Here is a 14,559-nt window from a genome sequence, read left to right as displayed (position 1 = left end):
TGCATTGTCCTTCTGAGTGAGTTTGTTTCCCGGAAAGCATGGCTATAACATTTGGTGCGTTAGCCGGGAAACTCCTCACTTTGAGGAGACAGGTCTCATTTGAGGCCACCCCGAGGCTTTGTAGCATGAATCTCCTAGAGGGGGGAAGGTGCCTCGCCCCTCTGGAATGATTCTGCTTTTCAACGCCCGGACCTTTCACATCAGCAGGTAGTGGACGGCAGCAGGGGAACTGAGTGCTCGGGTGAGGAGGGACCCACCCAGCAGGGTGGAAGAGGGGGCCTGATCACCCCCCTGGGAGGGACTAGAAGGAGCGGGGACCCACAGGAGCCTGGAATAGGCAGACGGTGATTGCTTGGTACACAGGTTGACAAGCGTGCTAGGGTTTAGGAAGGAAATTTGTGAAGGTCATTTAGGAGGTGTGTCCACGCTGTCTCGGGGAAAATTATTACCAAGCGATCGCCAGGGGATTTTTAGGATAGGAAACTGGTCCTTGTATGCTTGTATTCTGCCCTCCCCCAGGAGGTGTCCTGTCTGCTGTGAAATTCTTGACCCCCTCGGAATTGTTAGGCTAGAAGGAGGGGGATACAGAAGTGAGTATGAATTGGCTTTTCCGGAGATGGCCTGGGACATGGGATATTTAACCCTTCTGTGTTTTCATCCGCACCTGATCATGCCTACGAAGGCAGAATGGACTTTAAGGGAGAAACAGTCTTGGACCATGTGATGTTCTGGTTCAGCTGTGCTGACCGGCAGGTGAAGACACACCAATCCCCCCTTCTCCCGCTGGGGTCTGGCAGGTAAGGCTCTTTTCACCCCAGTTAGGAAGGAGGCAGAATGGCAATTAAAGTGTCACTGAGTGAAAATATCAGAAGTACATAGGGTACTGAGAACTTCATAGAAAGAAAAGGAAAAGTAGAAGAAGGTCTGAGAAGGTAAGCAAGATGGGGGGAAGTGAATCTAAGGCAACTGTATTGGAGCAAAAATTTTAAAGAAGGGATTAGGAGGAGACTATGGGGTGAAGATGAAGCCTAAACTGCCTCCACATACTCTGTGAGGTCGAATGGACCCCTATGGGAGCAGGATGGTCACCAGAGAACACTGTGAACTTAAAAATAGTGGAAGCAATCTACACAGTAGTCACAGGAGAGCCAGGACACCTGGATCAATATCCATCTATTGACTCATGGCTAGGGTTAGCTTGAGACCCTCCTACTTGGACAAGGTTCTGTATCCAGAAGGGAAAGGGAAAAATATTAATGGCACAAAAATTGACTGATGATAAAAAAGGAAATTCTACAGGATTTGGACAGGGATGACCTGACCCCTCCCCCATGCTGGATAATGACACGCCTGCCTCCCAGTGCTTCACCAGGACTGGAGGCCGCCTTAATGCCCGATCCAGGGCCAGGTGAAGTTTCTGCAACAGCCACCGCACCTCCGCCAGCTTTCCCAGAGTTCATAGAGCCGCCATTTGGGCAGGCTCTGATCCTGGTGATAGAAACCTCTGGCCAACACTTCCAGGATCCGGCTCCAACCGAATCGCCCAAGCTATACCCGCCTCTCCCCATGAGTACTGACAAGAAGGGGAGGGAGACGTTGGAATTAAGCAGAGACTGCGCTCTGCCAGAGAGCCGAGGGAATGAAAGAGAACAGACAAGAGACTTACAGTGCAAGCTGCTGCTCTGGGAAAGTCTATCTCGGGCCCTCCGGAAAACATCTGCCCCAGGGACAGGACAGTCCTTCAACTGGTCCCAAGGGAGGCCCTGGGCCAGTTACAGCCAAACCAGTGTGCCTGGTGCCGAGGTTTTGGCCACTGGAAGGATGAATGCCCTAAGGCAAGGAAGGAAAAGGAAGCTCTCGCAGTTCTGGGGCTTGCTGACTTGGAAATTAACTAGGGCTGCCAGGGCTCAGAGATATCAGGTCCCTGAGAGCCCATGGTAACCTTAAAAGTAGGGGAACAAAACATTGACTTCATGGTGGATACAGGAGTAGAACTGTCGGTGGTAACAAAACCTGTAGCACCACTGTCCAAAACGACTACTGATGTAACTGGGGTATCGGGAGAAGAGATGATTAAATCGTTTTGCCAGCCCAGAAAATGTCAGATGGGGGGGGGGGGGGGGGGACACCAAGTGATTCATGAATTCCTCTACATTCCTGAGTGCCCAGTACCCCTGTTGGGAGGAGACTTGCTCTCCAAACTAGGAGCACTGATGACTTTCTCCCCTGAGGAGAGGCCCACCTTCTGGATGGACTCTGACTTATTTGCCCTCTCTCACTGCCAACCCAAGATGAGTGGAGGTTGCATGAGCCTCTGAAGGCAGAACCGGATGGGCCGGAAGAGCATGAGAAAGCTAACTCAATTGTTCCCTGAGGTCTGGGAACCTGACCTCCCTGAGGTCCCTCCCCCCAGGCTGGCTGAACATCACGCCCTAGTGATAATGGAACTCAAACCAGGCACCATCCCGGTTAGAGGGTGCCAGTACCCACTATGGATGGAGGCCTGAACCGGCATATTGCCCCACATCAATAGATTAAAACAAGCAGGCATTCTAGTAGAGTGCCAGTCGGCTTGGAATACGCCAAACCTGCCAGTCAAAAGGGAAGGAGGACAGGACTATAGGCCTGTACAAGATCTCAGGCTAGTCAACCAAGCTACTGTGACTTTATACCCCACTGTTCCAAACCCCTTATACCTTACTTAGCCTCCTCCCACCAAGGACTAAAGTTTACACTTGCCTAGATCTCAAGGATGCCTTCTTCTGCATACACCTCGCCCCAGCGTCACAGCCCATCATTGCCTTTGAATGGGAAGATCCAGTCGGGAGCACCAGATAACAAAGGCTAACTCCACAGCCATCTTTGGGGAAGCCTTGGCTTCTGATCTGGACTCATTCCATCTGGAAGAGTATGGATGTCAGCTCCTACAATACGGGGATGACCTGCTGCTGGCTGCCTGAGACCAAGGAAAAATGCTGGAAAGGGACAAATGCACTGCTCCAGCTGTTGATGGAAGCAGGTTACCGGGTGTCGAAGAAGAAGGCACAGATCTACAAAGAGGAGGTAAGGTATCTGGGGTTTGTTTTAAAGAAGGGCTCAAGGTTCCAGACCCTAATTGGGTCCTATATACTGATGGCACTAGCCTGATAAAACAGGGACAACAGCTCTCGGGTATTCCAAAGTGGAAGGGGACATCAAGACTGAAAAGAAATGATGGGAATTGCCATGTGGCAAATTATTGGTACCGGAGGAGCTGGCACACACTCTGGTAAGCCAAACACACCAAGCAACCCACCTAGGCCATGCTGCCTGCTCACAGGTTAATGCTGCCTCTCGGGTATTCAGACAAAAACCTCTGGGTATTCAGCTGAAAGGCACACTACCTCTTGAACACCTGGGAGTGGACTTCACTGAAATGAAACCTCACCGACACTACCATTACCTGCTGGTCATAGTATGTGCATTCTTGAGATGGGTAAAAGCTTTTCCTACTGGACTGAAAGAGCATCAGAAGTAGCCCGGTGCCTGCTTAGCGAAATGGTTCCCAAATTTGGATTTTCTACCAGCATTGGATCAGGCAATGGCCTGGCTTTTGTAGCTGATTTAGTACAACAAGTAAGCAAAACTTTAAACTGCACACTGCATATAGGCCCAGAGTTCTGAGATGGTGGAATGAACCAACCGGACACTTAAAGAGACTCTCCAAGTGGATCAGAGAGACTGACTGCTCCTGAGTGGACTTGCTTCCAATGGCTCTGCTCAGACTCAGGATGACCCCACAGTCCCAAGGCTATTCTCCATATGAAATTGTGTATGGAAGGTCTCCTCCCATAATAAAACAGGTGTCAACAAATTTGCCTCAGGTAAGGGGGGATAGGATTTCACAGCAGATGGAACTGGCTAAGGTAATAAATCGGATAAGTTTGTACAAGAAAGGGTGCCATTCCCCCTTGGGAAACAGATTCATGAGTTTACACTTGGTGACCAAGTATGGGTCAAAGATTGGAAACATGATTTGCTAGCCCTTTGGTGAAAGGGCCCTTATGTTATTCTAACTACCCCTACTGCAGTTAAAGTTGCAGGTATTGTCCCTTGATCCATCACACCAGAGCGAAGGAGGCATACTACGCTGACCCGGAGGACGCCAAGTGCACCACCCAGAAGGACCCCACTGACTCATGGGAAACCAAGATCATTCTGAGGAGGAAGAAGAAAACGAGGTCCCGGACAAGCCTTCTACAGGATGGAGCTGGGTAAACGACTCCTGCTGCTCGGCCTCACCAATGCAATTCTGAACTTGGGTATGTGGGGCTATGCCCCTGTCAGTAATGGACAGACTCCCCTGGTGGGTATCGCCACTCCGTTATGGGGACTTTAACAACAGAAAGGAACTTTCCTCTCTCTCACCAACCATAACCTTTCTTTGCTCTCCTCGTGTAAGAAGAAGCCATCAATGGGCCAGGGACATAGGGTTACATTTAACATGAACACCAGCCTTACGGAGATAACAAAAGCTTCACCTCGTATATGAGAATTAAAGAGGAAAAGGGCTCCCTTACAAAAGGGGGACAGTCCTCCCGGTACCTTGAGCAATACTACCAGGTCTGGGATGAATATTTCTGGATGACTCCTGAGAAAGGACAGTTGATTGCCCCTGCTACTATTTGCTGGGAACAAGAAGAACAGAAAGTTGGATTTGGAGGCCATCCCCTAGACCCAAAAGTATTGTTATTTGTCCCCTGAACATAGTAAACAAATCTTGGAAGTTACCTATCACCCCAGTCAGTCTGCTCAGTGGCCCGGTTCCGACTGGAAATATAATCCTGGAATCCGCTGAGTAGCCCCCAATGGGACCCAGTGGCTCTGTGGGCTTAACTTATGGCCATGGTTACCTGTTGGCTGGGTGGGGTGTTGCACATTAGGATTTGCTTTCACCCATGGCAGAATTAAGCCTAGCCTACACCAGCCTCCAGTAAACCTGCCTTATCTGCATGCAAGATGGACACGATTCGTGTTCCAGTGGTATGATTATCTTGCTGCCTTGTTTGTACCCTCTGTAGGGGAAACGGATATCATGGTTAAGGTAGAGGCCTTAACTAATTTCAATAAACAGGCCCTCTTAGTACTAAAGCCATTCAAGCTTTGAATGAAGAACAGATTCAGATGAGGAAGGCAGTAATTCAAAATAGGGTGGCATTAGACATACTCACAGCAGCCCAAGGAGGGACTTGCGCAAATGTTGTGTGTACATCCCTGACCTGTCTGAAGATGTATTTACTGCCTTGGAGGATATGCAAAATCAAGTGAAAGCCATGCCTAATGAACTGTTGCTATAGTAATCTTGATCATACTGCTTTGTGAGCCCTGCTTCCTACAGTGCCTTGTGCATTTTGTAACCCAGAGGTTGATAGCATTCTCTCATGTGGGTGGCAGGAGGGCTAAGGTACAATATATCTCAATAAATGATGCTCGTTATGGAAACTAAGAGCATTAAGAGGGGGGAATGAAGAAGGAATTCATAGGGCCTGGACTCCATCTCAGGCCTGTCGGTGCTGATCGTGCTAGGCCGCCTCTCCAATGGACTCTGAACTCTGTGCTCAGCGCCTGTGGGAATGACAATGGAAGGATAAGACCCCATCCGGGCAGGGGAATCTTGAAGATCACATCCAGGTCACTCATTGCCTAAGAGAAAACAGACACTAATCACCCCTGCCTCCAGACAGTATCTATTGGAATGTAACCACTGGCTTATTGATTATTAACTGTTTGAACACATAACACGTGAATGATGGGGTTATTGTGATTGTATTTACCCTTCCTTTGTAAGCCTCAAGGGATTTGGGCTGGTGGGTTTGGACACGTACACATGGGGTATAAAAGATTTTCACAAATGCTGGCCGGGGCCCTTGGCTAAGAGGAGGCTCTGCCTTGGGCCCGCTGGTGTCATAAACTGCACTTCACTATCTGCATTGTCCTTCTGAATGAGTTTGTTTCCAGGAAGGCATGGCTATAACAGCCCAGATAAAGGTATTGGTATTTCTATTGTGCTATTTAAATCTGAAGTTCCCCTGGTGACTCCCAGGGTTATTTTAATTATTGACCTTTTACAACTGGTGTAACTGGTTATATACATGTGACTTGACTACATGACCGGAGTAGCATAAAACCCTGCTAGGAACTTCTGATTTGAGGTCTCTCACAGCCAAGATTCTTCACATAGATCATGGTGATTCAATCCAAATACAGAGTACTTTGCTTCACAGCTTTGCTAATACTTGGTATTTTAAGTTTTAAATGTCACATCCTGGTGCTCGCTTCGGCAGCACATATACTAAATGTCACATCCTGTCCCAATGCAATGTAACTTTGCCATTTCCTTCACTAAGACACAGTCTGTTTGCTCACCCCTTTAATCTGGGCTAACTCTATGATTTGCTTTGACCAGTTAAGTTTGGCGGAATGAATGCTGTGTGAGTTCTAAGTTTAGGCCTCAAGAGGCCTTGCAGCTTTCACTGTTACCTTGGCTCTTTTTTACTGCTATGTGAAGAAGCCCAGGCTAGCTATGGGAGACATGTGATGGACACCAAGCTAAGACCTTCTAACCTCAGCTAAGTGGTTAAATAACCCAAACTGCGTGAGTGACCCCAGTCAAGATCACACAACTTGCTGATGCTTAGAATCATGAGCAAACACAATGGTTGTTTTTAAACCACTGAGTTTGGGGATGATTTGTTACACAGCAGCAAAGACTGACACATGGAAAACCCAAATCTGTCATTTACTTACCTGCTTATAATTCTTTGTTCTTTCTGCATTGCCTGCAGGGTCAAGTGGCCCCTGGTTGTTGATTGCGTTTCATCTCCCTATCCCCCAATGCACCCTTCTCTTACAAGTTATTTGTGTATCCCAAGCGCAACCTATCCCCTGTGGCCTCTGTGTCATGATACAATTTCTTCTCTGTCTAAATGCCATTTTCTCTGTTCTTGCTAGCCCAGGTTTCCATCTCCTCCAGGAAGCCTCTGATTCCTTTAAAGCAGACTGAGTTGTTCTTTTTCTGTGCTTCCCCTGCCCTCTGTATATGTTATGAATATAATGCTTCCCTTGTGTGCTTTCTCTCCTCATCACAACCCCGAACTGAGAATTATTCGGGGCAGGAATCTCGTATTCATTTTTGTGTCTCTAACACTCCAGTACCAATATGTTTGGTACATATAAGGTATAAAGTACAGACTATCATGTGGTAGATCTAATCCTAGATACTAGAGAGAGGGGTGAACAGAACAGACAAGTCGTTTTTCTCAAGGGATGTACAACCTAGTGGGCAGGATGGAAAAGAAACTACAAGTGAATTACAAGTAAATTACAAGGGAGCCAAGTATTGAGAGAAGTGTAGAGTGCCTATTACCTGGGAGACCTTATGTAGCGTGGTGGAGGATGTGCGTGCTCAGTCATATCCGACTCTGTGACCCCCTGGATTGTAACCCACCAGGCTTCTTTGTCCGTGGAGTTTTCCAAGCAAGAATACTGGAGTGGGTTGCCATTTGCTATTCCAGGGGATCTTCCTGGCCCAGGGATCAAACCCACATCTCCTGTGTCTCCCTCACAGGACGGAGGATAGCACATGGATTCTTTTACCACTGAGCCACTTGGGTAGCCTGGAGGAAGACATATTCAAACAGACCTGGGGACGAAGAGGAAAGGGATGTGTGTATATGAGAGGTATCTTCCAGCAGAGATAACGAGCCATGTGACTGAGTATATGCTGGAACCTGAAAGGTCTAGTATGTTGTAACATAGAGAGAAGGGGATGCTTGTGAAATATGAGGTTAGAGAACAGGCGGAAGTCAGCGGTCTCTGAAGCAGTGAGTACTTGGAGTAATTGGAAGCCATTGTAGGAGTTTTAAGCTGGGAAGTGACCTGATCAGATTTCCAGGAGCCTCCCACTGGGAATGTGATTATCAATAGTAGTTGCTGAATGAGGATGTTAGACATAAGGAAATGCTTCTGAAGGTCAGTCCAGTACTTAAGCTTCCTTAGCCCTCCCTTCTTTGAGTAAAGGGAGCTGTGGCACTCCCTGCTGCTTGTACTGAAGTTCGAGGTGCCCATCAGAAGGCATGCTGGCAAAGTCAGATGTGCCCAGAAGGGTGACCAGGATGGAGAGGAAACTGAAGGTGCCATCCTGAAAAGAACAACTGGGAGCATTAAGCCAGGAGATGGCTGTTCTCTTGCTCTTTGTACCTCCCCTGCTTGACCAGTACCTGCTTCACCTGCACCCTACTCACCTGACCTTCCTACATGCTTGCCCCAGGCCATATTCTAACTTTAGACCCTGTGACACCTTATCAAAGGGGTGCTGAGGAGCGTGCCCTTCTGCTAGTTTCCCTGTAGTCAGTGAGCCAGCCTCACATCAATTCTGGAAATGGCAAGCCACTCTAGTATTCTTGCCTTGAAAATCCCATGGACAGAGGAGCCTGGCGGGTTGTAGTCCATGCGGTCGCAAAGAGTGAGATATGACTGAGTGACTGAGCACATACCCCTGGCAGCAAAGACTGTAGTCAAGTCCTGGCTGACTGTGGTGGAGTACTGCTCCAGGATCTTGCTTGAGGCATGTAAACTCCCTCTATCCATTGAGTCACTATCTCTGCCACTAGGGGGAAAAAAGTGAAAATGAAGTAAAGTCACTCAGTCGTGTCTGACTCTGCGACCCCATGGGGTGTAGCCCCCCAGGCTCCTCTGTCCATGGAATTTTTCAGGCAAGAGTACTAGAGTGGGTTGCCATTTCCTTCTCCAGGGGATCTTCCCAACCCAGGGATTGAACCTGGGTCTCCTGTGTTGCAGGCAGATGCTTTACCAGCTGAGCCACTGATCTTCCTTTAAACGAGTGCTTACTGAATTGTGGTTCACGACCATGATTTATTTATAGTCATAGAGTCAATTTTGTGGGTATGGGAGGCATGAGGACATTTCAGAAATAGTTACTCCTCTTCCTGAAGGAAAGGTTACTCCTCTTCCTCAGAAGGGTTGCCTCCCCTCTACCTCTGTGGTTAGCTATGTGACTTGCTTTATGAAATATTAGTGGAAGTGGTGTCTTCTATATTTCTGGATGGAGTGAACCTTGGGTTTGCCTTGTCATTCCAACCACAGTGATCATGAAACATATGTTACAATGGAACCTACATCAGCTTGAGTACCTAAGTGACTGTGTTGAGCAGAACTCCCTGTGGACCTGCATTAGACATGGAGCGAGAGTGGGAAATGCTGTGTTCAGCCTCTGAGAATTTATGTGGTTACTGAAGTATAACTTGGTCTCCTTTTTTTTCTTTTGGCTGTGTAGCTTGCAAGATCCTAGTTCCCTGGCTTGGGATCGAACCTGGGCGTTTAACAGTGAAAGCATGGAGTCCTAACCACTGGACTACCAGGGAAGCCCCTAACTTGGTCTTTTTTCACTGGTAGAGCAGGCATGGACCAGCTCCTTATTTTCTCACTGATATTTTTTAAATAGAAGTATAGTTGATTTACGATATTGTGTTAGATTCAGGTGAACAGCAAAAAATGATTCAGAAACATATACACACACACATATATATTTAAAAATTATTTTCCATTATAGGTTACTACAAGATACTGAAATATTGAATATAGTTTCCTGTAGTATACAGTAAATCTTTGTTACTTACCTGTTTTATGTATATTTTTAACAAAAGAATAGAAAATATCAGACACAAACAAATCTATAGTGACAACAGACAGTGGTTGCCTAGAGAAAGCTAGATTACACAGGATCATGAGGAAACTTGGGCATGATGGCTATCTTTATAGTATTAAACATACCAGTTATGGCTCAGAATTTTATTTGGTAAGCAAAAGATAGTACACCTCCAAGCCGTGAGGACTGGCTGTCTCTGAAGGAGTGGCCAGGAGTGGCCAGTAGTAATGTATACAAGTCTATACATATGTAAAAAAGTCATGAAACTTTATACTTTAAATATGTGCAGTTTATTGTACACCAATTATATCTCAATAAAGCTATTAAATATATGCATATAAAACAACATTTTAAAAGAATATATACAAGCAAAAAATAGGCATTAAATTATAAGAGTTGCTTTATGGGTGGAGGGAAGATAAGATTGAGAAACAAAGATAAAAAGAGTAAATAAGATATGAGAGGGACTTGGATACATCAATGATGATATTGTCCTGTGAATAGAAATGAACTCAGCCTTTTGCACCTGATGAGATGAATGGATGAATTATTAGGAAAGTGACTAGTGGTATGCCTTTCTTCCTGAGTTTTGTCATTCTTACCTCCCAGGAGGCTTTTCCCCTGACCCAGAGGGCTCACTGATCAGCAGAGGGAATGTGACCAAGAAGTGGGCAGGTTGACTGGGACTCCTACAAAATCACTGTCCCTTTCCCTTTTTCCCCTTCTTTGTCTGTTCTAGGGGACCGGAGTCACTTAGTTCCTCTTTGTTTTGTTCTTCACAAGCCCTGATGCCCTTAGTGGCAGCTCTTCTCAAACAGGGGTACTTCGTTTAGAGAGTATTTCTTCAGACTTGAACCTGGATAGTTTATTTATTGAAGGGGGCAGGGAACAGCCCCAAAGTCACAGCAGTTCCAAACAGTACTCCATATATTCCCAAGACTGTCCTCATTGTCCGTTCCTGCTTGGACCTTCCCCGGGTCTTTCTTGGGGGAAGACCCTGGCTCCCTCTAGTGTCTTAGACTGTTTCCTTTTCCTTCAGTTTGATATCACCTGCTTTCTATCTTTTAAAAATTTTACTTCTTTTTGTTTGCTTACCACTAACACCTCTGTTATTCTTTTAAAAAGATGTTTTTCTGTTATTTTAATGAAGAAGGTAAATGCATGTACTTCATCTGCCATCTGGAACCTAAGGACCCTAAATTGGGTCTTAAAGGATGAACAGAAGTTGCCAGGCAGTGTGTGCTGCAGGGTGGGGGTAAAGATTATTGGAGGGACATCAGTCATTAGAGATCAAAGGAAGGGTGTTCAAAGGAGAAAAACACTGGGGCCTAAAGTGTTTGAGGAAGGCTGAGAAATGAGTACAGTTCTTTGTACCTGTTATCATCCTGACAGCCTGCCAGTCATCATTAGATACCGAGTTTTAACTCTAAGTAAGTAAGTATTAGTCGCTCAGTTGTGCCCAACTCTTTGTGACCCCATGGACTGCAGCCCACCAGGCTCCACTATCCATGAGATTTTCCAGGCAAGGATACTGGAGTGGGTTGCCATTTCCTTCTCCAGGGGATCTTCCCAACCCGGGGATCAAACCCCGGTCTCCTGCACTGCAGGCAGATTCTTTACCGACTGAGCTACAAGGGAAGCCGGAGTTTTAACTCTACCAGTATGTTAACCCAACTCACAGAAGCAGATGAGGGCACCAGCTGGGGCTGTGGGCTCTGTCTCTCTTAGGGGACCCCATTTGTGACGGAAGTTGTAAGCAGGTTGTTGCCAGCTTGAGCAGAAGCCAAAGGGCTTGGTAGCTGAATATCCAGACTTTCAGTACAGTGACGTCAGAGTCACTGAGGACAACAGCCTCACACCATCTGGTTTCAAAGGGATTCACCTTGCAAAGATTCCAGCCCTAGAGAACCAAGGGCAAGAGACCTCTTTGGGTTGTACCAGGGTTCAGTAACAGGCAGCCCTAGAGAGAAAGACCGGAGTCACTTGCGGGAACCTTGGGTGTGCAGGTTTGTTTTAGGCAAAAATTCTGCCCATCTCTAGTCAAAATTCTGAATGTCCCTCAAAGGTATACTGATTTTATAAAAAGCCATCCTCACTTTGTAGAATGATTCCCCAGGTAAGTTCCTTAAGTAAGATAGATTTATGTGTTAAGATTTGATTTATACATAAGCTATCAGGAATAAACCCTCTGTGAAATATGAGGTAAATATATATGTCCTACTGATGCTTCTCAAGAAGGGAGGCATGTGCTTTTCTCCATGTCTGGTTTTCAAAAACTGGTTTGCCACCCATGAGATAATTTCTTCCACACTGTCTTGGATACAAACTTAGGGCATACAAACTGACTCAATACTCATACTGATGTCCCCAGAGCCAAGTGAAAAATATGTAGCTCTCAGGATCAAAATAAAACATTTCTCTAATAAAATTGCTATTGTTATGGCTCATGTTTAGTCACATTATTTTACTCTTTTATTTTTTAGCCCTTGCTATACGTCAGGCACTGTTCTAAACACTTTACTAAAGTGAACTCATTTAATTCTCAATAACCTATGAGGTAGTACCATACCTCCATTTTACAGATGAAGAAACTCAGGGGGCAGAATGGTGAAGAAACTTGCCTCCCAGTTTCAAATAAATTTAGGAGGGAGAAAGCATTTTGTGTATATTCGAAGGATGGCATGGGTTAAAACAGGTTGAGGAAAACAGATGAAGGGTAAGACATGGTTGGTGTGTTTCTAGGTTAGCGACTAGGAACTTTTGATAACAGATTTTTTTTTTGTTTTGGCTGCATCGGCTCTTCATTGAGGTTTGTAGGTTTTTCTAGTTGTGGCACATGGGCTTAGTTGCCCGTGGCATGTGGGATCTTAGTTCCCTGACCAGGGATTGAACTTTTGTCCCCTGCACTGAAAGGTGGTTTTTTCACCACTGGACCACTGGGGAAGTCTGATAACAGCTCTAGAGTCTAGGTGTCTGTATCCCTATTACAGAGGCAGCAGTGAGTCTCAAAGATCCAATTTTGACTTGCAGTGGGCTCCCACTCACTATGGAGTATTGAGCAAGTCCCTGGTTGTCTGTGGGGCTCAGTTACTCATCTGGGCGATGGGGATTGGAAGGTAGATTAGTTAGCTATTGCTTTGTAATAAACCAACCCCCAAACTGGCAGTTAAGCAACTGTTTATGATTTTGAGTCTATTGGTTGGCTAGGCTCACTTACGTATCTGCATTCAAGTGGCTGGCTGTTCTCATTGTGGCTGGGACCTGTATAAGGGCCTGAGCAGGAACAACTGGGCTGAGCAAAACTCTACGCTACATGGCCTTGTCTTGTGGAAGGCAAGCTTGGGCTTCTTCTCATGGCATTGGTAGGGTTCCAGGAGAGAGAAAGGAAACAGTTCTCTTGCAGCTGCTGGCCTGAAAAATTACACAGTGTGAGAGTTGTGAGCTGTTTTCTTTGGGGCAAAACGAAGATTATAGCCCAGGAAACAGCATCTCAGATAGCTCTGAAAAACTGCTCCAGAGAGGCAGAGGGGGAAGGTCAGTATATATGTGATTTTAGTGAAGGGGGAGTATGTGCAATCAGGTACATATTTTTGCAGAAAGTTTCCACTAGTCATGGGGAGCAGTCACCATGAAGAATTTTAGTGCTTTTCTAGATATGAGAAGAAACTAAAGTGAAGAGGAACTAAAGAGCCTCTTGATGAGGGTGAAAGAGGAGAGTGAAAAATCTGGCTTGGAACAACATTAAAGAAACTAAGATCATGGCATCTGGTCCCATCTCTTCATGGCAAATAGAAGGGGAAAAAGTGGAAGCAGTGACATCTTTTATTTTCTTGGGCTCCAAAATCACTGCAGACAGTGACTGCAGCCATGAAATTAGAAGACACTTGCTCCTTGGAAGGAAAGCTATGAGAAACCTAGACAGCATATCAAAAAGCAGAGACATCACTTTGCCAACAAAGGTCCGTATGGTCACGGCTATGGTTTTTCCAGTAGTCATGAACAGATGTGAAAGTTGGATCATAAAGACAACTGAGCACCAAAGGATTGATACTTTTGAATTGTGGTGATGGAGAAGACTCTTGAGAGTCCCTTGGATAGCAAGGAGATCAAACCAGTCAATCATAAAGGAAATCAGGCCTGAATATTCATTGGAAGGACTGATGCTGAAACTTTAGCTCCAATACTTTGGCCACCTGATGCGAAGAGTCGACTCACTGGAAAAGACTCTGATGCTGGGAAAGATTGAGGGCAGGAGATGAAGGGAGCGACAGAGGCTGAGATGGTTGGATGACATCATCGATTCAAGCTTGGCATGCTGTTAATCCATGGGGTCGCAAAGAGTTGGACATGACTTAGTGACTGAACAACAACAGATGTGAGGAAATACAATAATTGGGCTCATAAAGTTGGCTCCTGAAAATATCTATCTGAAGACCTGTTTTGCCAGTTTTCCCCAGAGCACCTCAGTTCTGCTCTCCACTCTGAATTCCTTTCAAGGGGTGTTGAAAGTCCTCAGCTGCAGTGGCTCACCATTTAATCTTTGTAGAGACAGATGCAAGTGCCAAAGGCAAGTGCCAATTTGTAACTGACATAGCCTAGGCTCAGAACTAGCACAACATCCTGTGCACTGCATTCTGTTTGTTAAAACAAGTCACAAAGTTCAGCTCAGATTTGCAAGGGTGGGGACATAGCTCTCTTCTGAAGGGATGGAGGAGCTCTTTGCACACAGCAAAGATATAGAAAGGTGTGGGATTGAAATCATTTACCAGATAAGACAAAGACTCCCCTACCTCTGAGGAGAGTATAATAGTATAATAGTACCACCTCTGAGGTGGTAAGGGGCTCAGGCAACT

General features: G+C 46.0%; 1 protein-coding gene across 1 annotated transcript in view; it reads left to right on the top strand.

Moving 5' to 3' along the window:
* Positions 1–2,937: 2,937 nt before the first annotated feature.
* Positions 2,938–14,559, top strand: part of LOC110127089 (fatty-acid amide hydrolase 1) — a 33,030-nt gene continuing 21,408 nt past the window's right edge. Inside the window, exons 1-2 of the mRNA XM_070467190.1 lie at positions 2,938–3,068; positions 4,110–4,253. Of these exons, the coding sequence (XP_070323291.1) occupies positions 2,938–3,068; positions 4,110–4,253 (275 nt within the window). The remainder of the gene's footprint in view (positions 3,069–4,109; positions 4,254–14,559) is intronic.

This window comes from Odocoileus virginianus, chromosome 5 (genome assembly GCF_023699985.2).
Source record: "Odocoileus virginianus isolate 20LAN1187 ecotype Illinois chromosome 5, Ovbor_1.2, whole genome shotgun sequence".
In the NCBI taxonomy this organism is placed as follows: domain Eukaryota; kingdom Metazoa; phylum Chordata; class Mammalia; order Artiodactyla; family Cervidae; genus Odocoileus; species Odocoileus virginianus.
The sequence above is the reverse complement of the archived record's forward strand: the minus strand, read 5'-3'. Positions and strand labels throughout refer to the sequence as shown.